General features: G+C 34.2%; 2 protein-coding genes and 1 long non-coding RNA gene across 4 annotated transcripts in view; 2 read left to right on the top strand and 1 right to left on the bottom strand.

Moving 5' to 3' along the window:
• The window catches only part of ARHGAP11A (Rho GTPase activating protein 11A), a 32,585-nt gene extending 11,025 nt beyond the window's left edge, over positions 1–21,560 (top strand). Inside the window, exons 7-12 of the mRNA XM_074235041.1 lie at positions 2,420–2,494; positions 3,940–4,107; positions 14,196–14,325; positions 14,973–15,081; positions 18,513–18,651; positions 18,950–21,560. Of these exons, the coding sequence (XP_074091142.1) occupies positions 2,420–2,494; positions 3,940–4,107; positions 14,196–14,325; positions 14,973–15,081; positions 18,513–18,651; positions 18,950–20,529 (2,201 nt within the window). The 3' untranslated portion in view covers positions 20,530–21,560. The remainder of the gene's footprint in view (positions 1–2,419; positions 2,495–3,939; positions 4,108–14,195; positions 14,326–14,972; positions 15,082–18,512; positions 18,652–18,949) is intronic.
• LOC141521995 (uncharacterized) overlaps positions 9,635–26,668 on the bottom strand; it is a 46,183-nt gene continuing 29,149 nt past the window's right edge. The window contains exon 3 of the long non-coding RNA XR_012478101.1: positions 9,635–9,677. This is a non-coding gene — a long non-coding RNA (uncharacterized LOC141521995). The remainder of the gene's footprint in view (positions 9,678–26,668) is intronic.
• Positions 23,814–26,668, top strand: part of SCG5 (secretogranin V) — an 80,251-nt gene continuing 77,396 nt past the window's right edge. For both annotated transcript variants that reach the window (XM_074235043.1, XM_074235042.1), the window contains exon 1: positions 23,814–23,895. The gene's annotated coding sequence lies outside the window, so the exon portion shown is untranslated. The remainder of the gene's footprint in view (positions 23,896–26,668) is intronic.

Here is a 26,668-nt window from a genome sequence, read left to right as displayed (position 1 = left end):
TGTACCTTCTTCCTTCGGTGCAGCAAGAGGAGCTTTACATTTGTCTCCAGGACTAATAAAAATGCTTTTAAATGGACTCTTAATATTCCTTTCATCTACAAAATTGTAGGATTCTATGAAACTTTATTTTTTCCTATTATCAACTTAACTGCAATGGCCTATAATCCTATTGCCTATTTTTTTGTTATCTCTCTATATCCATATTTTTCTTTTTTTTTCAAAGTTACCCCTGGGACTGAGGAAGTGCAGTAACAGATAACATCCTGCTTGAGTTACTGGGAGAGAAAAGGAAGAGTGCTCTATTTCCTTTTAGGTTTTTATGCCTCCATCTGTATGTCAAAAGATAGTGCTCTATATATCAAATAGTACATATTTGCACCCAGTCATTATGTCAGTACAAAGTCACTTTCCTTTTAGTTTCTATCCCAACAGTTCTTGAATGTTTGTAACTCTAGCTTTAAGAGTCAGTTTCATGGATCTGTCCTCAGTTTCCCCTCTAAGGATTCAAGGAAAAAAGCTTAAATCTGATAAATTCTAAATTTCATGCCAAATCTCTTCATTCATGTGATATTGGAGTGAAATTCCTTTGAAGGACAGTGTAATTTGTATCAACTGTTAGGACTAACTTTTCCCTTCACATGGTTCACTTATATTAACAGTGTCACCTTCCTGATATATATTGTTTTACCAGAGGCCTCCTTTTTTATATTTTGTTTCAGTTCAGTATTTTTAGTTACCTTCTTAATTAACTCAGAAATATTGATTGCAAGAGATTGGTATCCCTTCTTCCTATTACTACCTAATTTTTTTTAAAAAAATTGTTTTTTGTGTTTCCAACTACATGCAGCTGTAGTTTTTAACCATTCTTTTTTTTTGCAAGATTTTGAGTTTTACATTTTTCTCCCTTCCCTTCCCTTCCCAGCCCCAATAGAAAGCAATCTGATAAAAGCTTTACTATGTTTATCATGTTATGAGAGAAGAATCAAAACTAATGGGAAGAAAGAATATTTAAAAAAATGATATAGTACATGTGATATAACATTTAAAAAATTGAAGATAATAAACTTTTGATCTTCATTTAAATGCCACAATTCCTTCTCTAGCTGTGGATGGTATTTTCCATCATAAGTCTTTTAAAATTGTCTTTGATTATTGTACTGCTGAAATGAACAAATCCATCTTCGTTGATTATCACCGCGTGTTATTCTGCTTCTGCTCATTTCACTCAGCATCAATTCATGCAAGTCTTTGCAGGCTTTTCATGATTTCTTATAGAACAATAGTGTTTAGCACATACATATATACCATAATTTGTTCAGCTATTTCCAATTGATGGGCATCCCCTCAAATTGCCAATTCTTTACCCTGCAGAGTTGCTATGAATGTTTTTGTACAAGTGATGTTTTTACCCTTTTTCATGATCTTTTCAGGGTATAGATCTAGTAGTATTGTTGGTTAAAAAGTGTAGGTACAATTTTATTGCCCTTTGCATGCTAATTAGTTAATTTCAAGCCTGCAAGAACTGCATATCTGTAGTGAAGTTTGGGTCATTTAGTAGAAATCTCCACTCTACTTATCAATGTAATTATGTTCATATTTTTTATAATACCTTAAATCAATGAGAAAGCAGTATGACCCAAATCTTGTTCCTTCAGTGATTATGTTGATTGTCTTGTTTGACTCTAGACTTGAATGCAGAAGTGAATGTACATTGTTTTATAATGCCTCCTACTTATATTCAAATTTTATCTGAGATTTGTATACACTTTTAAAATAGTCATCATCAATTGTATATATGGGTATATTGAAGGAGGACATTATACACAATAGATTCTTGCTGGCCAATAGATATATATATCCCTAAAGTCCAGATTGAAACTATGCTCTTTAAAGCCATAGAAGAAAACTATTGAGCCTGAACTCAAATGGGGAGGAAAACACTTGGAAAATGTTACATAAATGTGAATGATTAAGTCAACATCTGGCTTCATAATACATTGTTTCTCTTTAAAACTCCAAAGCCATATTTAGAAAATTCACAACTTAGTCATGAATTTCATTTACTCATGAAAATCTTTTCCTTTTCAATTAGCATTTTCCCTTAAGGTAAGAGTACCTTCTGATTTTTTTTTTTTTTGCTTAGGAAACATTCATAAATACTGTGCTGACTATTTGAATTCAAATATCCTTTCTTGAGAGAGATGCTAATTGCTTAATTAAGAGATTTGGTTTTTTAAAAGATGCAAAATTTCTTTGCATTTCATTATTATTGGGTATCAAATTCCATATGTGATATCTTTTCTTACATTGACCTAATTAAAATGTATATGTTGATACAATTTGTTTTATTTTTTTTTTTATTAAGGCATAGATTTTAAATGTATTACTAGAACATGACATGATTGCTTCTGTATTTCAGATTTTGTTAGTGGAGCACTGAATAAGTTTAAATCTAACAGAACACCCTCTACTACACCTCAGCAGGAGAAAAATGGTAGGTATTATATGTAATAATACTAGATGAAAGCTTTTGCAATGTTTTATGATAAAATTTATTTGGGTTTAGTCAAAATTAGATTTTTTTAACAGGAAAATTATCAACATTAATGCCAAATAGAAGGGCGGCTAGGTGGTGCAGTGGATAGAAAACCGGCCTCCGAGTCAGGAGTACCTGGGTTCAAATCTGGTCTCAGACACTTAATAATTACCTAGCTGTGTGGCCTTGGGCAAGCCACTTAACCCCATCTGCCTTGCAAATAAAAAAAAATTAATTCCAAATAAGGTAGAATATTCAGTATGATTGCTGAATAATGGAGGAGTTTTTAAATTTCTTTTTGTTTCATGGACCCTGTCAGTAGTCTTGTGAAATATTTATAACTGCACAGATCTGTGTGTGTGTGTGTGTGTGTGTGCGTGTGTGTATTCTATTTTTTTTTTTTTTTTTTTTTTTAGGTTTTTGCATTTGCTAGGCAATTATTAAGTGTCTGAGACCGGATTTGAACCCAGGTACTCCTGACGCCAGGGCCGGTGCTCTATCCACTACGTATATATACTTCTTGACATATTTTTATAAATATATAAGAAGAAATATAGGGAATTACAAAGGAAATCAGTGATATTGAAATAAAAATGTAATTTTTTTCCTATCCAAATCCCTGAATCCCTGAAATCTATCCAAGAATTTTTTATGAGACTATGGATTCCACATTAATGGCCTCTCAAATAGAGAATTCCCTCATATAGTGATTAATATATATGAGTCTCAACTGCTAGTGATGTTGGTCATATTGTATTAGCAATTCTGAGATTAGAAAATTAGGCAGCTTGTCCATATTTTAATCTGTTGAAACAGTTTCCTTCTCTTCATGACTAGGAATTGCTAAACATGTAGCATATTCGTGAGTTGCTTATTACACTCTGGATCAAACATTTTTGCAAATGAGATGTATGAACTTTCTTATTATAAATTTTACCAGGATATTGAACCAGTTAATATTATCATTCCTGTGTAATTGTATGCGAAGTTGTTTACTATAAAAGTTTGGGAAATAAAAAGTATATATAACTTCAGAAAAAATTTTCATATTTTGTTATATGTTCAGGTTAAAATAATTTTTTGTTTCAACTTTCTGAGTACAGTTTTCTTATATGGTTGTTTGTATAAAATACAACACAGTTGCCTTATTATACTCATTGGTTGACTTTCAGGTTACTACTTACCAGTATTAAGATTCTTGCAAGTATTTGTAATATATTTTCAACTTAAATTATTGCATAGCCTTACTTTGTGATGTTTATTTGACCCTTAATCTTATTACCTACTCAAAAGGTGGATATATATTTTAAAATAACAGGGTTTTTTAGATGATCTATTAAAGTTTAATGTGTCTGTTAAAATACATTTTTGAAGAAAAAAAGGCATAATTTTTTAAATTACAGCTCTGTCATCAGTGACACCAGTGATTCTTACACCTAAGACAAAACGAAAACTACCAATAGATTCTTCACATGGCTTTTCAAGTAAAAAAAGGAAGTCCATCAAAGCCAGTTTAAACTTTGAGTTGTTACCAAGTAGTCTCTTCAGTAGTGTTTCAACACCTGCCTCAGGTAGGAAATAGAATTTCTACTATTAAGTGAAGCCTCATTTATCAAACAGTGAATTGTGTGTTTCAGTCATTCAACAAATAATTGAATGTTCACTCTGTTTAAAATTGTCATTGTTGTTTTTCATAATTGAAGAAAACCATGTCATCAAGTGAATGAATGATGACATGACAAGCACATTATGCTGATTAAAGTGAGGGGAATATTGTGCAAAGACATCCTTCTCACTGCCTCTTCTAGCACTGTCTTAACCCAGTGACCTTATAATATAGGAAACAGGACTTCTGGTCTTGGTCTGGATACAGTGGGAGACCATAACCTTTTAGATGTAGGTCTTTCCCATGTCATCAAGGCACCATAGTGTTACAGTAATGCCTGGCAGAGGGTCAGTGTGATGTTCTTATGTCGACATATGATTAAGCTAGTCTAATTGACAGTTTGGTAATTTTATGGCAATAATACTTTGTGTAAAATTGTAAATCTTGAGGACAAGAACTATGTTATTTTTTATATCCCTATACTGAATCTGTGACTTTGTCTAAAACATAGTAAGTCATAATAATGTGTGGTGGTGAAATAAATACAAATTTACTTATCGAAGTACAGATGGCACAAACATACTGGATGACTGAGGATTTTGGAATGAGAATTCAGGAAGAGTTTAAAGCATGAGTTCTGCCTAGCAACCAGCTTATCTTTCTCTGCTACTGTTACTTTAGAACTATGCCTCTGGGAAACAGAAGCAGTGAGGAACTGCACTGACTTGGTGCTCAGTCTTTTAGTTGTAGGTCATTCTCAACTGCTACTCCCATTGTTCTGTGATTCAGTCAAAAGGAGGCAAAAATCTTCTCTTCCTATCTCTTCCTGTACTGTCAGCCTTACTCTCTCATAATCCTTCTTTGCTCAGGTATTCTTTTGAACCTTCTAATGACCCCAAGTTATTTTTTAAAATTTTTGTATCTTTTAACTCTTTCTTTAAAATTGTGCAGCAATGGAAACCTGGTTCTCCTCAGAAGATAGTATCTCCAGTACTGATAACTTCTTTTCTCATGCTCTCTGGAGCATCCATAGCCAAAACAATCTCAGCCAAGAGAAGGTGGCAGTGACAACATACTTTTCTCATATCTTTTAGCCTGGTATTTAAAGCACTTCACAATCTGGTGTAAACCTATCTTTCAAGTTTTTTTTTCTTTTATTTCATACTTTCCCTGTTCCAATCAAAGTGGCCTAACTATTCCTAGTACATATACAATTTTATGTCTTCTAACTCTGTTCCTTTAAGTAAGCTGTTTTCATGTATGGAGTGCATTTCCTCCTCGGCTCTTTTTTAGAATCCCTAACTTCTTTGGAAGCACAACTACGGTATATTGTATATTGTATATCCACATATCTTGTCCTGATCCCACTCCACTGTCAATCCACTTTATTTGTGTGTATATATTGTTTTCCCACAATAGAATATGAGTTTCTCAAGAGAACTACATCATTATTTGTCTAGTATCTTTCTCAGAATAGTCACTTGTTGCTCAGTCATTTCAGTTGTGTCAAGACTGTTCTGTGACTCCATTTTGGGGTTCCTTGGCCAAGATAGTGGAATAGATTGCCATTTGTTTCTCCAGCTCATTTTATAGATGAGGAACTGAGGCACAGAGGGTTAAGTGAATGAGTAAGTAAATGTCTGAACCTATGTTTGAACTCACAAAGATGGATCTTTCTCATCCCAATCCCAGAGCTCTATTCATTAGCTGCCCTGTGCTAGTCACTTAATCTTTGTTAAACTGAATTGAATTTTCCTAACAGAGCTATCCAAAAATAGAATGGATTATTTCAGAAAATAGTGAATTCCTGCCATCCCTAGTCCCTCAGAGACCTTTAATGTCTAGTTTACCACCTTTTAGGGATGTTAAAGAGATTTCTTGTCCAGATATAGATTTGATTTGATTAGAATAGATGTCTTCCTGAGGTCTTTTCCAACTGTTACTCTAGGAAGAAATAAAATCTTCAGGATCTTATGATGATGCTTTTATATTTTCTTATTATGAATAGTGGGAGCCAGGAGTGGTTTGAACCTGTTGTCTGGGTCAATAAATATCTTACTGCCATAAGCAACTTTACACTTGTTTCAAGTTCTGTAGTTTCCAACCTAGGCATCAGAAGATCCCAGGCTTCTGCTCTTAGAGAATGCTTAGTTGAGCCTTGTTTTTAAGATAGTGGTCCTTTTTGATGCTAAGTATGGCACCTGAATTAAAAAAAAAACTCCCCCTTCATGATTTTTACCCTTTAGTAACAGACATCAAAAATGGTCTAGATCTTCTTTTGCATGATAGCCCTTTGCATATTTGAAGGTACCAATTTGGAGGGCAATCATAACTTCCTTAAACATTTCTTTTCTAGGAAAATCATTTCTAGTGTTTACAGCTGTTTTCCTATTAATATGATTTTGTGATCTCTTTTGAGATAGTCTGTTTTTGATATCCTACTTAAAATGCGTTGCCCAGAGCTAGACATAATATTCTTGATGACTGATATGCACAGAGAATAGCATTACTTCCTGTGATTTTTTTTAAACCTATTTTAATCTATTTTTGTCACTATTTATAGTTGCTTGGTATAGGGAATTGAATCATTGGATCATAGAAGATAGAATTTTTATATCTTTTATGCTTTTTAATTTTTAGCCTAGGTACAACAGTTTTATTTACTATTCTACACACACACGTTTATCCTGTAGTTTTGTATCTAATTCACAATAATATAATTAGTTTTTTAGTCAAATCTTTGATCAAAATGCAAATGCTGAGATCAATATACAATTTATGACATTTCCTTCATCTACTAGGGAAGGAAATAACTTTATATAGCATTTACTATGTACCAGGCACTGTGCCATAACTATTATACCATTTGATTCTTACAACTGTGGTAGGTAGAAACTGTTATTTCCCCCATTATATAATTGAGGAAATTGAGGCAAATAGATTAAGTGATTTGCCCAGGATCATACCAGCTGATATCTATCAGACTGGATTTGAACTTGGAGTCTTTTTGACCCCAGACCTGGCATTATGTTGACTATGGCGTCTAGCTGCCTAATTATTCGTCTAGTAAACTTCAGTTTAAAAGGAAATTAAATTAGTTTAGTATGATTTAAAGTGGCATGGTGTTATCTCTTTATCATTACCCTTATTACCAGTCTTGGTCTATAATTTTCCCTTTGTTTCTATTGTGAATATCATTCTCCTTTTAGAGAATCTTGGGACATAGTAATATTTGTGTAGTTCTGCTTTGTTTTAGTCATCTAATTAACATAATTTTTTCTTTCTTTTTGGTTTGTGCAAGGCTGCAGGGTTAAATGAATTGCCCAAGGTCACATAGCTAGGGAATTATTAAGTATCTATGGCCTGTTTTGAACTCAGATCCTCCTGAATCTAGGATTGGTGCTCTATCCTCTATATTATCTTTCTTTAAGCAGATAGCTATTTCTTCCTTAGTCTTACTCCAAACATAAATTTTCTTTATGTTTATGCTTATCTTGAGCAGCTTTCACAATCTGAGGTTTACTCTTCCTTTATAGTATTCTTATAAAGTTTTCTCTCTTTTTTCTGTCTGTCCATCTATCTTTTTTTGTTCGTTTAAGATAATGAATCATGAAATAATTTATAATACCACTCATATTTAGATGTTTCTATCTCTACTCTTCTGTATCCCCTAAAAAACAAATTTTCCTTCTCAGTACACAAATTACAAAATCAGAATTTTGTTCTTGAGCACTTGCTCTATTAACTTAAGACATAGTCTATCTTTTGTATAAAATTTACAAAAAGTAAAGACTGTCTTTTTGTTGTAATTAAAATCAACAGTTAATTTTTTTAAAAAGCTGATTTAAAATCAGCAGTTGACTTAAAAAACCAGCTTTACTCAATTTTAGGATAAATGACTCTGACTAGTATTCTTTTCCTTTCTCTTGAATAGGCTGGAGAGGCCACTTGGCATAGGGGAATTGAGGAAACTGATTATGATTGTGATTGGATTGTGATTGGACATATGGTCTACTGCATAGTGACTGGGTGACCCTGGACAAGTCGCTAACCTCTCAGTGTTCTGGGCAATTCTCTAAGACTATAAGTTGGTATGGGGAGTTTGCTTACTTGAGAGTTCCCTATATATTAAAGTCATAGATCCAGTTACTGAAATCACAGCTTCAGCCCCTACCCTTTACCCTCTAAGGTGATGTGGTTACAATCAACTTTCTCAGTTTTGGGGGGGTCACTTTACTACTGCTTAGCAGTTTTTCATTGTTAAGGTTAAGGCCTATAATGATTTCATTTGAATAGGAAATTCTTAGGTGAGGAAATTATTAATACCCATGTATACCTTTGTACCTTAAAGAGTGACTGAGAGCAGAGACCACAGACATGAGGCTCCATGTAGTCAGAATTAGATGAAAATGTAGTTGGGAAATATTTAACAAAATAAATTAAAATATAACTAAACATAGATAACAAAATTTAAAACTAATTCAATATGCAACCCAGGAATCCTTAGTACAGATTAGTAACCTCCTGCTTCTATTTGTTTGATATTACTGATCTAGAAATTAAATGACTTGCCCAGGGTCACTTAGCCAGTATATGTCAGAGTTGGGACTTGAACCTAGTGTCCAAAACTAGTTCTCTTCTCTATTCATTACACTACATCTCTATTGGTGAGAATTAACTCCTAATCTCCAGTTCCCTACTAGTGTACTGCATCTTCTTAGAGAAGAAATTGTTAGCAAGACAATAATTGATCGGATTTGTCTATTTTAAGTAGAATTAGACTTCTAGAAAATGTTATGATATTTAACACCCACCATCACTGTTAAGTCATTTGTTTTATTTTCCAATTATATGCAAAGGTACTTTTCAGTATTACTTTATGTAAGTAAAATTATAAATCTTTATAGTTGTAAGGTATCTCTAGAGATCATGGTTCAACTTCCTTATTTTATAGATGCAGAAACTGAAAGCTAGAGATTTGAATCAATTGTCCAAAATCATATCTACTACTGCTTAGTAGCAGAGTTGGAACTAGAATTTAAATGTCTTTGACATTCAGTATGTTTTTTTCTACTGTACCATATTTCCAGAAAGATACAGGGTCTAGTTTAACATGATAAACTCTTATTCTTATTATCCACTTTGAAAAATTATTTCATTTTTGGCGTGGGCTGATAATTTTTTACTTGAAAGTTTTTGATACATAGAGGTTTATGATACATAAAATTCACTATTTGATGTATTAAATTGCCACTGTCTACTGACACCATTCATAGGCTTAATCTAGGTTTTTGTATTTGGGATCGAATTTTATGTTTTTTATATATACTTTTCTTTTTGGCTGGGGATCACATTTGTATAGTTTAAAGCCACGGAATCTTTCTAGTACTTAACGTTTGATTTTTGTCTCATTGAATAAGCAAGGTTCTTTGTAGCTTGAGGCCTTGAACAAAGAAATTTCAAAATGAATTTTATTGATATCTTAATTGTTACCTCAATGGAATTTTTCTCAATATCTCTTCCCACAGAGCCATCCTATAAAACAAAAGACATTTTAAAGAAAAGTAAATGAAGAATAAAGAAATGTAACAAAATTAATCCATATATTAAAAAAAAAATTCAAAAAAATTTTGCATTGCTCCATACCCATATACCTTACTATCTCTTCAAAGGAATGGGATAGGGAGGTCTTCTATCTGTTCTTTAGAGCCATGCTTATCTACTTTTCCATTTCGCAACATTCACTTTTTATTTTTTGCAGTGGTTATTCTTTCCATCACTATTTTTATCATTGTCTATATATTGTTTTCTTGACTCTTCCTCATTCTGAATCTGTTATGTAAATTTTTCCAGGTTTCTCTATCACATCATTTTTTTAATAACAAAGAATTACTCCATTACATTAATTCATCACAATTGTTTAGCCATTCCCAAGCAGAAGGGTATCTACTTTTTTTCAATTCTTTGCTGCCACAAAAAGTGCTACTGTAAATATTTTTCTATATATGAGAACTTTCTTCTTATCACTGACTTCCTTGATAAGGAAGTACTGTAATATCTTGGTCAAAGCATGTGGTCATTTTAGTCACTTATATAGTTCTTTTTTTCCCTACTTTTATTTTTTCCCCCAATTACATGCAAAGATAGTTTTCAACATTCATCCTTTTGCAGGCTTTTGAATTACACATTTTTCTTACCACTCTCTCTTCCTCCCTCTGTGGCAATGAACAATACGATATAGGCTGCATATGTACAATCTTTTTTAACATGTTTTCACATTAGACATTAGAGAGGATGAATTAGAACTGAAGGGGTAAAAAAAGATCATGTGAGAGAAAAAGAACAGCTAAATTTTTTTTTTGCGAGGCAGTGGGGCTAAGTGACTTGCCAAAGGTCACACAGCAAGGCAGTTCTTAAATATCTGAGGTTGAATTTGAACTCAGCTCCTGTCTTCAGGGCTGAATCTTTATACACTGTGTCACCTAGTTGCCCCAACATACATAAATTTTGTAAAGTGAGCATAGTATGCTTTGCTTTACATTTAGACTCCATATTTTTTCACTGGATCTAGATGACTTGTTTCTCAGATGGTCCTTGATCAATAAACTACTAAGTGGAGCTGTAGTCATTATAGCTGATCATCTCAAAATGTTGTTAATGTGTACAATGTTTTCCTGTTTCTACTCACCTCATTCAGTGTCATGCAAGTCTTTCCAGATTTTTCTGTAGTCTTTCTACTCTATATTTCTTACAGAAAAACAAGCTTTGAAAATTGTTTCCTAGATTATTGCATTCCTTCTCTTAATTGCATTGGTTTTATTTGTGCAAAAACTTTTTCTTTCCCTCCACCCTGTCTTCCCCCATTTGTACTTTTCCCTTATCCCTCCTTATCAGTGTTTGACTTTTGACTGCTATCTGCCTCACACTAGCCTTTCCCCTGTTCCCTCCTACTTTTCTGTATGATAGGATAAATTTCAAAGCTCATTTGGCTCTTTTAGCTAAATCTGTTGAGAGTAAACTTAACCCAGTGTTTATACTCTCCCTTTTTTCACTTTACTATAATAAAGCCATTATGATTCTTTATGTGATGCTGATTATCCTCTAATGCCTTTACCTTTTCCTTATATATTCCTTTTTCAAGTCTTAAGCGTTTTAGGACCTTTCTTGTACCTGTACTCTCTGTCAAAGTATATTCCTTTCAGTTGTCCCTAATAGAAGTACAATTCTCTAGAGCCATAAATATCTTCTCATCATAATCACTTTATACCCACACCCTCTGTCTAATTATGTTCCTTTCAACTGACCTAAGAGAAATACAATTCTCAAGAGTCTTATTGATAAATATTTTTTTCTTAGTCTTACTGACTTAAATTTTTTTTTCTTTCAATTACCTTTTTATGCATCCCTTGTCATGTATTTGAAGATCAAATTTTCTGCTCAGTTCTGGTCTTTTTAAGTTTGAAGTAAGTTTGAAAGTCCTATCTTTTCACCTGAAATATTAATATACTGAATTTTTACAGGGTAGTTGATTCTTTGTTGCAATCCAAACTCCTTTGCCCTATATTTCAGACCCTCTGATTCTTTAATGTTGACTCTGATAAGTCCTGTGTGATTCTGACTGTGGCTCCCTGATATTTCAATTGCTTCTTTTTGACAGCTTGCAGTATTTTCTTCTTTAACTGAGAAGTCTGAAGTTTGCCTACAATATTCCTCGGAGTTTTTACTTTGAGATCTCAGGGTCATTGGTGAATTCTTTTAAGAATGATTTATCTTATTATATTAAAATATTAGGTTAGTTTTACATTATAATTTTATTGCGTGATAATGACCAAACTCCTGGCTTTCAGGTAGATCAATAATTCGTAAATTTTCTTTCCTGAATCTCTTTTCCAGGTAAGTTGTTTTTCCTAAGTGGTACTTTATATTTTCTTCTACTTTTTCAGTCTTTTGGTTTTGTTTGATTGAATCTTGGTGATTCATGGAATCATTAGTTTCCATTTGTCCAATTTTAATTTTTAGGGTTTTATTTTCTCCAGTTAGCGTTTGTGTTTCCATTTTCAGTTGGTTAATTTTATTTTTTTGATGAGTTATATTCCTTTCCCAGTTGGTCACTTTTAATGTCAAGTTTTCATAATTCCCCTGCATGACCCATTTTTCTTTTTCCTCTTTTTGGAGAGAACAATTTAAAAAAAATTTTGAACTCTTTATTTTTTTTAGGTTTTTTTTTTTTTTTTTGTAAGGCAATGGGGTTAATGGCTTGCCCAAGGCCACGCAGCTAGGTAATTATTAAGTGTCTGAGGCCGGATTTTGAACTCCGGTACACCTCTCTCCAGGGCCAGTGCTCTATCCACTGTGCCACCTAGCTGCCCCAGTTTTTTTGAGAGAGCTCTTTTTGAATCTGAGGCCAGTTCAGAAACCTCTTTGAAATTTCACACATAGACATTTTGCCATTACTTTTTTCTTCTGAGGTGGTGTTATTATTATTATTATTATTATTATTATTATTATTGAATTTTATCTTCCAAGTTTACTGCACTGTTAACTTGTTGAGCCTGGACCTGAGCTGCATTGTAGCTAAGAGCCTCCTGCTCAGTTTTTCTACTCTCCTGCCTATGCTGGACTATACTCCCTTTTTCTCTCTCCATGAATAGTGAAGTTCCTCCATGATATCTTGTTGAGAACCTGTTTTCCTGTTTTTTTATGGATTCTGTAGCTTTTATGGTCTGTGTTAAGGCTTCATTTAGAGTTGGTTAGGGAAAAACTAGGAGCTGCCTAGTTCTGTGCTGCCATCTTGGCTCTTCCCTTGAATCTCCCTTTTTGCATAATTCTAAATGGTTGTCCAAAATAGCTATTTACAGCTCTATTGACATATCATTAGACAAACTATAAGATATTCATTTATGAAATATTGACAATAGACATTCTTTATCCATTTTTTTTCCTGTGTGGATAGATATAATACATATCTGGGAGAGAAAGTACAGATGCACAGTAATTTAGGCCCATCATCCCCCACGTGTCTCCTGCATGGTCACTAGCTTTTAGTAGGAAGAGAAGCATCATTTCATCATACCAGTTTCTTGGCTTTTTCCAATTTTACACCTTATATCCCACCATGTATTCTTCAGTTCAGTAACCTTTGCCTCCAAAGACAGAAATTGAAAAGCCCTTCAGGGAACTTAAAATCATAGGAGTGTCACCTGAACTTTGGTGAGGGTTGAAAAATAGATGGTAGAGATTTTAAGAGGCAGAGATAAGGATTGAATGCATTTTAGTCAAAAAAACATTAAGGCAGAATTTAAAGCAAATTTAGAGGTCAGCAGGTGGGATTATATGGGACATAGACTACATGAAAAAGAGTGTTAGGAAATAGGCAGTTTGTATCTAGATGGTGAAACTTTAAATACTAAGCTGAGAATTTTGTATTTTTTCCTCAAAGGCACTGAGGCTTCTTAAGAAAGTGATACGGTCAGCTCTGTGTTATAGAAAGATTATTTTGGAGGATGCATTGGAAAGGGGGGGAAACTTAAGCTAGGTGTTTAATTACTATTATAATACTTCAGGAAAAGGTGAGACAGTCTGAATTAGGGTGGTAACTGTGAGTAGAGAGAAACTGGAGGGAGGCACAGGGCAGACTTGGAGAATATTCTTGGTTAGGAGAGGGACATGGATGTTGATTCAACAAAGGAAACTGAAAATGGCACTTAGGTCAGAAGAGAATCTGGAGAATGAAATGAAACCAAAGAAAGGAAAAATACAGGAAGATCAAAGAGGTTTAACATAATGTTCTAACAAGCAGGAATGGGAAACTTAAGAAGGAATGTAGTAGTCTGTTCCATTTATATCTTTTTAACAGAATTTAAAACAAAGTTAAACATTTTTTTGATCTTCCTAAAGTATGAAATTAATAAATTAATCTAACTTTAGTTAAAGGATGGTTATTGAATCAAAATTTTTAAAATATTTTTTGAAATTGAAAAGTCAATTAAAAGTTAGTATTTTATTTTGTACATTAAAAAAAATAAAGTATTAAATGTTATGGTACTTTTATAGTTCAATTTGAAGAAAGTCCTGGTGCATCTTCCCAGAGTTCAATCTCTCCCATACCCATCAGTGGAAGTAATGTGTTTAGTACAGGTGTTCAGAGGCGAAGTAAAAGGATTGCAAGCAAAAAAGTGTGCAGGTAAGTAAGTTGTCTGCCTCAATAATTAACTTATCCAGTGAAATTTAAGATTAAATTATTTTGATAGCATGCTTTCAGTTATTTATTGTTTCTGCAAACTGATTTGGTTTTAATTATATAACATTTTTGAAAATTTCCCTGTTAATATGCTCTTATTAATCAATTTCTTTTTTCTTTATCAATCAAAAAAGATTTTCCATCTAAAAACCGCTTCTCCTTTGTCCTACAATATATAATCTTAATATTTTACTTTTATTTAAAAATCTGTTTAGTCCCAATCAAAGGACTATGAATAGCTTTTATCAGAAAAACATTAAAATGGTACACAAACAAAACTTTCATATTTCCACTATTAATAAAATTTTAGATCTAGAATAGACCTTAAAAATCATGGGGTTCAACCTCTCATGTAGTAAATGATGTCATCAAGTTATGATTTGCTAGAGTCCAGAGCTAGTTAGTATTTCGTCAAGAGTTTTTATTCTTTTAGGAGATGAGCACCTAAAACCTATTGTGGGTTTTTTGTTTTTAAATTTTAAATTTTATACCCCCAAAAGAATATTGTTGGCAACATATATAACTTAGATTGTCTTGTTTTCAAAAATTGCTTTATTTCTTCCCTCTCCTACCAAAAAAAATTTTATTAGGGCGGAGTCAGGAAAGGCAGGTTGCTTCTCCCCTAAGATAAGTCGTAAAGAAAAGGTCAGAAGATCTCTTCGTCTCAAGTTTAGTCTGAAGAAAAGTAGCAGAGATGTAGTAAGTATCTCTCATTCTTTCATTGTTTTTTCATTCATTATTTCAGACTTGTAATTTTAGTGATTAATTTGTCCAAATATACCAAATCATAAATACTACTAAATACTACTACTACTAATACTAAATACTGATAAGAATGCCTCAATTTTTTTATCCACAAGTAAAATTTGCACTATGAGTAGACTTATTTCCAGCTCTCATGTTTTTGTATGTCCTAGACTGATAACTGCAAAGAATTTATACTTTTTAAAGTTTTGAGCATTTTTATTTGTATGTTTTTATTTTTCATTTTCCACTATATCTCCTCTTTCTTTCTTGGTAACTGTCATGAATAACAGAATAAGAAAGAATATAGTTCAATAAAACAAACCTATACATCAATTGAGTCTGAAATGATATATGATGGCCCACATGCATAATCCTTAATATCTGAAAAAAGAGGGAGTGAGGTGCATTCTCTTCTCTTCCTCCATCATAATGTTTTTCACTGCATTGAGTTTTCCTTGCCTTATTTTTTACATTTATGTTGTCATTACATATTCTGAATTCTTTGTTCTGATTACTTCTCTAGACTTTATTTCAAAAAAAAGACTGCATATTTCTCTGTAGCCCTCATATTAGCAATTTCTTACAGCATAGCAGTAATGTAGTTTGGTGCTCATGTGTGGTGTACTAGGTCCGTATAGTGAAAGAATTTCATGATGACTCACATTTTAATGCATAGGTATAAGGTTATTGTATATGGGCTTTATCTCTAGAGGGTAAGTGGCTAGTAGGGTGCAGGGGATAACTATGTACTAGGGGTTGGCATAGGCATAGTAGGAAGATTATGTCAGGATGTTTAGGGATAACAAAAATTCATTTCTGAGGAACAGAGCAAGCAATTTGTTTTTGGGATATACTTTGAATTCTAGCCTTCACCTCTCTGTCCTTGTAGAATCTTTCTCAGCAGCTATTGTATCTAGTTGGTAGGACACTAAGAGAGCTGATATCAGTTCAAGGTCTGGTACAGAGAGGCAGTTAGGGATGATACAATAATGTTTCTGTAATATATACTATTTCCTAGGAATGGTGTAACATAGTTGGTTCTGTAATCTATTTTTCATAAGGTATAGCTTAAAGCATAAGATTAAACAGCTTATTGTAAAAAGGCACATAATTTGACTTATTTTTTTTCCTCTGCCTACTATTTCTAAAACATCAGCAATATTTCACTATATTCATGTGTCACTGTTTGCTTGTCTACTTTCCAATTGATGGTGTATCTGTCTTACTTTGCTACTGGTTCTTTTCTGCTTCAAAAATATATACCCATTTTGGTAAAAATGGAACCTTTTTTCTCTTTGACCTACTTGGTGTATATGCCTGACAGTTAGTGGTCTCTAGGATTTAGGATACGGATATGGATATTTTAGACTCTCGTCTTAAGCTATTTCCAAATTGTTATTTTCCAGAATAGTTGAGCTAACTCAGCTTTAGTAACAATTTAGTTCTTTTTCAGTAAATTTTAAATTTAATTTGATAGTAACAGAACTGCTCTTTGTTCCCTTCTGAGCTCTTTCTGCTTTTGAGCTTTTATGCATTTTAAAATATTTCCTTGACACGTGTGTGTGTGTGTGTGTGTGTGTGTGTGTGTGTCTGTGTGTGTCTGTGTTTGGGCTGGGGGGTATCACTGTCATTACCTACTATTCCATAGTTTTCCACAAATCTTTCTTCCAAAAATAGAAGCCATGACCTTGCCTTGCATAATAAAACAAAATGATTCAATATGTTGGCCATGTCTGAAATTACATGCTTCATACTGTATCTCTCTGTCATTCATACACCATAATTTTTTTAGACATTTCTTGTTTCCACTTGCTACAAAAATAGTGGTTAGAAATATTTTGTTTATTTGTGTCTTTTCCCACTTTAATATTTTTGTCTTTCCACAGCTCCTCTAGTTTTGCCTTATTAATTTTTCTAGGCATGAAATGAAATGTTATTTTGATTTAGTTTTCTTTTATTAATGATTTGAAGTAATCTTTTTTTTAAGTTTTTGCAAAGCAGTGGGGTTGGGGTTAAGTGACTGCCTAATTCACATTTGAACTCAGATCCTCTGACCCCAGGACAGGTGCTCTATTCATTGCATCACCTAGCTGCCTCCATTATATTCTTTTAAGAATTGCATACACTTTTTACCTTTTAACCAATGAGGAATGACTTTTAGTCTTATATCCATATCAGTTCCCTCTAAATCTGGAAAATCAGATATTTATCAGAGCTTTGTTATACAGTTTCCCCACTGTCAATTGCTTCCCTTATTCTAATTCCATTAAATTTGTACAAAAGTTCTTCAGTTTCATGTCATCAAAATTTTGTTTTATCCTCTAACCTTGATTGGTAAGCAATCTATCCTAAGCTATAGCTTTTAAAGAGACCTGATCTGGTTTTCTTCTAATTTTAATGCTATGACTTTGAATTTTCAGATCATATATCCATTCGGAGTTTATTATGGTATATAGTATAATGTGTTTGTACATCATTTTTCTCAAGCTTTTTTCATGTTTTCTCAGAAATTCTTTTAAAAATTTATTGTATTTGCCCTAGCTCCTAGCATAGTTGCTGTCACATACTAAATATAATTATTTTCCAAAACCAAATAAATTTAGAGAGAAGAATGACATTGTTTTACATAATTTTGCAAATCCCTTTAAATGACTGACTTAATAGAACTCATATCTGCTAAGGCACAGAACCTGTTTGATATATTGATTTTGTTGAAATGAAGAAAATATGACCTCATATAAATAGTTTGAAGATTAGAGTACTTTAATAGGCAAATCATGTCAATATTTATTATGAAAATACCTCTTTAGATACTTTGAAAGGGTCCCAGGGATTTGTACCAGATGTCTGCAGACCATATTTTGATGACTGCTAATCTAGTGTTCCATTTTTCTATTTTTTAACCAGCATCAAGCAAATTGGATAATTACTCCTTTATAATACATTAATTTGTTTTCTAGAAATACTTCTTAGATTCCTACTTTTTCCTCATGATTTTGTTCCTTTATGAAATTTTTTCTATTTTACATCAATAAGATATTCAATTATTTGATTATAATGGCATTAGAATCTTTATATTGTTTTTGGTTATATCATCATTTGTATTATATTGATGTGACTTAAACATTAGCACAAAATTCCTTCCATTTATTTGTCATTTTTTATTTCTATAGGAAGCATGTAATTATTTAGTAGATTGACTTCTATACACGTTTTGTATTTTGTGTTATTTTAAGTAAGACTTTCCTCTAGAATGTTATTTTCAATTTCTTTTATATCAATCTTGTTATTTTTCTGAAATCATCATTTCCCTTTACCTTATAATTTATAATTTAGGAATTAATTTTATAACCCAAACTTTTAAAATTTGTTTTTCTCAAAAGAACAGATGTTCTGGTGTGAATAGATATGAACATGTTGGACGAAGACTTGCAAGTCAACAAGATTTTAAAAATAGGATTGAATCAGTAAAAACTGGACTGCTTTTCAGCCCAGATGCTGATGAAAGATTAACAAAGAAAGGTATGTATGTGTAATACCTTCATAATTCATTAGAAAAAATAGTAAAGATTAGCAGAGGAAAAGATAATTTATAGTCATCTTGGCATTAAATTCTATTATTTTTGAAGTATTCTGATGACTTTTATGAATAATTGACAAATTATCTTTAAAATGGAAGTCCACTTTCTCATTTTAAAAATTTTCCTGTGTTAAAATATTGGAATAAATTCATTTTAATATAGAGGTTTTAGAAATAAAGTGAACTGCCACTTGTGTCTCAAATTAAATATATTTAATTTATGAACCATTTCATTTTTAGGGTCAAAGCGTATTAGCAAATCTGAAGAAAATTTGCTAACTCCGGGACAAAGAGATGTGAATTACCGCATGTCTTGGACTGGAACAAATAATACCAATTTTCAAGAAGTTAAAACAAATGGGACATCACTTGTAGAAACTTTTGACAAGGAAAGAAATCCTTCTGAACCTGACCTGATGGTTGAAATGTCACCTGAATTTCCTTGTGAACTCACAGATATTAATGTAAATGATAAGCATGAGAACAGCCTAATGGGAAATTCTCTTAGTGGAGATGAAAATAATTTAACTGCAGAAACTTTAGTGAAAATTCAGAAAGCATTTTCTGAATCTGGAAGTAATCTTAATGCTTTGATTAGTGACAGTCCTCCATCAGAATCTGATTCAAGGAAAGAAAAATTAGATGAAATACCTAATCTAAAATTTAGCCCAGAAAAGATTTTATTTGAAGCTACAGACTGTCATGAAATGACAGTGCTATCTAAGGAAATGCATGATGAAAGTCATACCAACAAAGAGGATTCCATTGTTTCAGAGCAAAACTTCTTAGTAAATCAAGTTCAAAATTTAGTAAAAGACAGTACTATGGAATCCCCTACAATTCCAAAAACAACTAAGTCAAATGAGAATCTTCATTTAAATATGCCCAAGGACTGCTTAATTAAGCAAGAATTTCCCAAGAAGGATCAAACAAATCAACAAGAATTCCCTAGGGACAAAGAAATCATTAAAATGGAAGAGACAAAAATTTGTATTGAAGAAAATAAATTGAGTGGCTCTAATTCTGAGGAAGTCGTCACTGAATCTTCAGGAGAGATTACATGTCACATACTACAACCTAAGAAGATAAGAACTATTCAGCAACAGTCATTGATACAAACTTGTGATAAAACTCTTCCAGGGGATTTTCAAAAGACAGATCATGGAAAGGTTTCAGACCACATCCATTGGTTTAATAAACTTTCATTAAATGATTCAAGAACTGAAAGCAAAGTCAAATCACCGTTGAAATTTCAGCGTACTCCTGTTCGTCAGTCTGTCAGGAGGATAAATTCCTTAATAGAAATGAATAGACAATCAGGGAGGTTGGCCAATTTTAGAGAGGTACCTTCCCCATTGGTTAAATCCATGAGCTGTGATAGTGATCTTTCTTCTCATAGAGAAAGCATATCAAACAATTCCTCTACTAATAATCTTTTTTCAAATCATAAGCAAAAGACAATGCCATGTGACCAGTCAAGGACAGAGCTAACTTCCAACTCAAGCACAGAGTTATCTTCTAAACCTTGCATAAAGATAAAGAAACACCCCCACTCATGGAGTATTTCTCAGAGACCTACAAGAATTTGCAAACCGAAGGTGATAGTTGGGAACCAAATCAAATCAGTTTTGGATGACCTAACTAATCATGAATCATTGAAATCTGTTGTAAATACAAGTACAGCTTTTTCTGTTGTTACCCAAGAGAAGAATGTTGTCAGGAAACCATCAGGAAGAGAAAGGGCTTGGTATAAAGGTTCTCCAAAGAATCCAATAGCAAAGGTTCAGCTACTGCCAACAACTAAACCTCTGGAATTGTAATTATGGAATATTTTTTCCTTATTTAGAATGTATATAGAATTAAGGTTATGGTGCTTGAACTGTAGCATATATATCCATGCCAGTGTTGCTCAGGCTGGTGGTTTATTAGTTTTTCCTGAATGTTTTAAAATTTCAGTGACAAATAACTTGAGCTTTTATGCTTGTATAAATTTCACTGCCCTGATTTAACTTTAAAAAATAAAACTGACTGGATTTATGAGTTGAACTTGTTTTTAAACATAATTTTTTTAAGTTTTTTGATAAAAGGGTTTGAAAATGAAAGGAAGACCAAGCCATTGTCTTTTTGAATTCTTAAGTTAGAAAAAAATGTCCAGGAAATAAATTAACTATTTTTTTATCTAATTTCTTTAATTAAATTCAGAATCTATGGAAAGTTTCATTTGGTATCTTTACTATAGTGTTTTTTTTTTTTCTTTTTGCAAGGCAATTGGGTTAAGTGGCTTGCCCAAGGCCACATGGCTAGGTAATTATTAATTGTCTGAGGCTGGATTTGAACTCAGGTACTCCTGACTCCAAGGCCAGTGCTCTATCCACTGCTCCACCTAGCTGCCCCCTATCTTAACTATTGTTACAGCATTTAAAAAACTCTTGTTCTTTAAAAAATGTTTCAACATCACATAGAACAAAGTGTATTCTGTGCATTTGCATGGATTTTTAGAATGTGTTTGAGTTATTCTGAGTTATATTGTGATGTCTAGATCAGGCCAGCCAATGTACTATGGTTATGATGCAGAAACAATTGATGATTTTTAAGCCATACTGTATGTTTAAAGTTAATTTGCACAAACATGTTTGTACCTGTTGTCTTGTCCTATTTGTAATTAAAGGTATTTAAGGATGAAGAGAACTTGAAACAACTTTGATCTTTGGTGATTTCTGCATGCAAATAATTTGGATTTTGATATAGTTGAATCATCAATGTACATTCAACTTAAGAGGAAGGCTTGTAATGATTGTTTAAATTTTATTTATTTAGTACAGATATTAAAATAAAGATGTCCTGGAAAATTGATTATCTGAAACTATACTAAATATGATCAAATCAAAAATGTTTTGTACTGGGGAAGAGCAAGAAGACTAGTTTGGTAGAGTGATTAAGGGAGAATATTGAGAATTAAATCTGCAGTAAATTGGAACCTCATTGTGAAAGGTCTTTTTAAATGGCAACAATTAAATAATTGTTTCAGTATTTTCCTAGTGGTAATAGGAAGGTGCTGAAGAATTTTTGAGTAGAGTAATAAAATAGTTAGACATGCTTTAAAAATAGAGACTGGAACTGTAATTTCTTTGTCATAGGGATATTCCAGGTGAGGAAGCTGTCTCAGTCAATGGAATCAGCACCTTCTTTCCCATGTATATTTTCAGATAGTTCTCTAGCACTGAGAAGTGGTGTGTGTGTGTGTGTGTGTGTGTGTGTGTGTGTGTGTGATGTGACTTGGGATACACAGCTACTATGTGTCAGACTACAGATTTGAACACAGGTTTACTGATTGAAGTCCACTGCTCTATGCTATCTCATTCTAGGTTTTATATTCCTCTGAGGTTTTATTTTGGTCTTAATCTGAATTTTTTCAGTGTAGGGGAACTATCAATGCATCTAGTTCTGCAACTAGATTAGTTTAGAATTGTCAGGAGCACTGAGAAATTAAAAGACTATCACAGGATCAAAACCTTGGGATTTGAAGCTGATTGAGTATTGTAGGCTATACTTTTATTTTTTTAAATTTATTTTTAAATTTTCATCCATTTATACATGCATATTTCCAAGTTAAAAAATTTCCCTCTACCCTTCCTACCCCCTCCCCCCAGTAGAGAACAATCAGGTTAGCATTTTACATACATGCTTTGTTAAAACATTTACAAATCAGTAATTTTTGGCATGAGAAATTAGGATTAAGGGAAAGAGGTACTATAAGAATTTTTATAGTGTTCATCAGATTTGATAGGAGTATTTTATTTTTCTGTGTGTTTTGTTTTATTTTTCTTCCTCTAGTTGGGGATAGTGTAGACCATTACCAATTTAATACAGTTGTCCTAGCTCTCTGGACTATCAAGAGGAGTTTGCTCCATCAGGGTTGTTTATCTCACAATGTTGTTGTGTACATTGTTCTCTTGGCTCTGCTCCATTTGCTCAGCATCAGATCTTGTAATCATTCCATGCTACTCTAGAGTCTTATAGAACAATAATATTCCATTGTATTCATCTACCACAACTTATTAGCCAATCCCCAAATGATGGCCCATCCCCTCAATTACCAATTCCTTGCCACTACAAAAAGAGCTGCTATGAATATTTTGGAACATGTAGGACTTGTCCCATTTTTCACAATTTCTTTTAAAGTAATGATTTTCAGAGGGTGGATCCTTCCTCTCATGCCACTTCTCTACCCCAGTGCATTCCCACCACCATCAGCACCAAAAATGGATTTGAATTCCTTTATTCCAGAGTTGTTTTATTATTTGTTCCTGTCACAAAAGACTCCTGAGATCTTTACAAATGCAATCTGTTCTCTCCTGTCTGCACAACTATATCTGTATGCCCTGCCACTTCCCAATAAAAAAAACCGCAATTTTTGATTTAAATCCTTTCTAGGATGGCATGTTTGAAGAGGGAGAGATACTAGGACACTAGGATATCCTTGATTCCAGCATGGGTGGGGGTGGGCACAGATTTAAACAAATGTTTATTAAAAATCTGTTAGACCCTGGGGGAGACAGGCAGTTCCTGGTGCAGAAGAAGCTCACTCTCAGGATACCAAAGTCCAGCTGCAGGGAATGGAATGTTTGGCTTGAAACCTGGATGGCTTAAGTTTGAATCCAGCATCATAGCAGCTGTGACCCAAAATAGCAGTTTTAGTATATGTGTGTAACAAGGGTTTGCATTGTAAGAACAAAGAAGTCGATTCCCTTCTACTCAGATAAATATTAATCTCTAATCTATCCCGTGTGTGTGCACACACATATGTACACAGTTGTGCCTGAGAGCTGGATCTTTAGAAGTACACACACACACACACACACACACACACACACACGAGATTTCAAAGAACCACGGGGGGTTTCTGGGGTCCACGCCTTTGCGGGAGGCTTGAGAAAGGTGAAGGTGAAGAGGGCGGTGCGTGCAGAGCCCATCCCTAGGTACCGGACCGGGCGCAGAGGGGTAGGGGTGGGGGTGGGGGTGGGGGGAGCGCCCTGGGGCGGGGAGGGGGCTGGCGAGGCTGCGGAGCCACCTGCCCAGGGGAGGGGCGGAGGGCGGAGCCGGGGCTAGAAGGGGGTGACGCACCAGTGACTAAGCCAGGCCTGAGAACCGGGCGGATCGCGCAGGAGCCCCCCGAAGCTGCAGCGGTGAGTAGCCCCGAGAAACTGAGGCGTGTGTCCCACCCCCACCAACCGCTCCCCTTCCCCTCGCCCCCTTTCATGTCTCCGAAGGGGAGCCCGCTTCCCTCAGAGATGGGGATGCAGGAGGGCTGGCACGAGGCCCCGGATCTCGGGGATGCAGGAGGAGGGGACACAGAGGTGGTTTTGTGGGAGATAAATTAGCCTGGGGAAGGGTGGAGAGACGAGGGTCTGGGGGGTGGGGGGCCCGGGCGGGGGCGGGGAGCGAAGCAGGGCCTGGTGGGATCCTGCAGATTGGCATTGTGCGGTGATGAGATGGCAAAGCCCGCCTTCGCCAGCCCAGGCAGTGATGGAGAGAGCGGGAGGTGGACTCGCCGCCACCTGCCTTTTTGGCAGGAATTGCAGAATATCCTGGCCTTTTTATCCTGGCTTTTCTTAGGGTGGATTGAAAATAGTGAAGTATTTTCTTTTTCCATGAAAAAAGTACGCAATGACTTTAGTTGAAAGTATTTCATGGGGTGGGCGGGAGGAGAAAAACTAGCATTGTTCCCTAATATTGTCCAGAATTTAAGTAAGTAGAGGGGGAAAGGGAGCTGAGATACTGATTGGAAGTGGAGGATAATTCTACCAAGGTTAACAATTTGGACAGAAATAACATTGTAGGTGTAGAAAGAGAAGACAAACTTCAGAATAGATGCCTAGAGGAGCTTATTTCCCCCCCCCCCCCAAACATTATCATCTATTCCTAATCTTTTAACGATCTAATCCCGTCTTCATCATTCCTCTAGAATTTTGGAAAATGGTACCAGGAGTAAAGGAAACAGTTACTGAACTAGAAGAAATAGAAACTGAGTTCAGATCCTGACTCCCATACCTTTGGAACTTCCAAGAAAATTTCTTAGTTTCTTTGGGCCTCAGTTTTCTCTCATAAAATTAAGAAATTGGACTAATGTTTTTGCAAGTGTTGCACTATTGTAATTTTCTCTACCTCTTCCCCTTCCATTAAAGGAGCTGAGATAAGTGGAAATGTTTTGAAAAGTTAAAACTACTATGCAATTTCTGAGAGCATGGTGTAGAGCATAAAAAAAAGGCTGGTGTGTGCTGGGAAGACTTGGGTTCCAATGTAACTTCTGACTCATGCTGGCATGTAACACTCTGGATGAAACTTAATTGGCAGAAGGAATTTTCTCGCTAAAAATTATGTACATAAAGAATGAAATAGGCCAAGACCAACAATTTCTCTTTGTTTCTTTCTTTTGAGGTAATCCCTCAAAAGATAGGATGGGAGAGAGAGAGATTAAATAGTTTCATTTGTTCACTTCAGCTGTTCCTCAGATCCTCAAAGACTTGAGAGGTGATGATGCTAGAGATGCTTCTTTTGTTATCATATCCTATTCTTTGTCTCAATAAAATAGAAGCTCTGAAGTTTGTGAAGATAAAAGCATTCAAGACACCAGGCTATTTGTAATCATCTTAGCTAGCCTAAAAAAATAACCAAAACATATTCTAAAAATTTTTATTTGAATTAAATCACTTTCTCTTTTTTACTGAATAACATTTTATGCCACTCATATGACTCATATATCTTGTACTGTAACTGCTTGTATACTCTTTTCATTTGCCTTTATTAGATTGTAAGCTATTTCAAAACAAATAGAAAATGTTGATACCTCCCTCCCACCACTTAGTATGACTGTAAGTCTTCATTTAATATTTGTTGGATGAATGAATGATATCAGTAAGAACTCATCTACAATCTACTTCCCATTCTCTTACCGTAACTCACTTTCCCCCAGTCACTTTTCTTTCTAACTGGTCCCTAACAATTCATCCTTGTTAGTCATTTCTATTGGGGAATGGAGTTAGGTAGAAGAAGAGAAGATATTAAATAAAGATAAAAAAGATATTAAATATTATGCTTCTCCCATCAGCAAGGAAATTATCACATTTTCCTCTTGATTAGTTATGTGGTATTGATAATATGGGGAATGTACATCCATGTAAGATTGGTTGAAGGCACTGGACATATTCATCCTGAAGAAGAGAAGATTTGGGAGCTACATGATGACTGCCTTCAGGTATTTGAAGGCATATCATTTGGAGGAGAGACAGAAAGAGGAATATTAGGTGGAAGTTGCAGAGACCAGTTTGAACCTTATGTTAAGGAAAATTAACTACCAGTTTTTGTTGCTATGGTTCAGTCATTTCAGTCACATCCAACTCTTCATGACTACTTGTGGTTTTCTTGGCAAAGATACTGCCTTGCTACTTCCTTCTTAAACTCATTTGACAGATGAGGGTTAAGTGATTTGCCCAGGGTCACACAGTCACACAGCTAGTCCACTGTGCCACTTAGCTGCCATATACTTAATAATAAAAGCTGTCTAAAAGTGGAATGAATTTGAAAGGTGTTGGCTTCCCCCTCATTGGAGCTCTTCAAGCAGAGGCTAGATGACCACTTGTTGGGTATGTTAAAGTGAATATTCTTTTCATGTATGGGCTGGATTAGGTGGTTGCTAAGGTCCCTTTATGAATCTGTAACTTCAGAAATATTATGAAAATGGAAAAAAAGAGAATATTCTATTATCCTAGCCTTATCAGATTATGAGTGTATTAATTCTCCTGGGTAAAAGGACAGTACTAGGTAGAGATACTTCACTTAATGTGTTGTATGTGTGGTGGTTGGGTTTTTTTTTTAATTTACACGTAGCACCTAACTTCCCATCATGCCTTGGACAATAGAAAAGTGATTGTCAATACTGGATGGAGTCAAGGTTCCAAT

The sequence above is a fragment of the Macrotis lagotis genome, chromosome 4 (assembly GCF_037893015.1).
Source record: "Macrotis lagotis isolate mMagLag1 chromosome 4, bilby.v1.9.chrom.fasta, whole genome shotgun sequence".
NCBI classification, from domain to species: Eukaryota; Metazoa; Chordata; class Mammalia; order Peramelemorphia; family Peramelidae; genus Macrotis; species Macrotis lagotis.
This window is presented reverse-complemented; position numbering and strand designations above follow the sequence as displayed.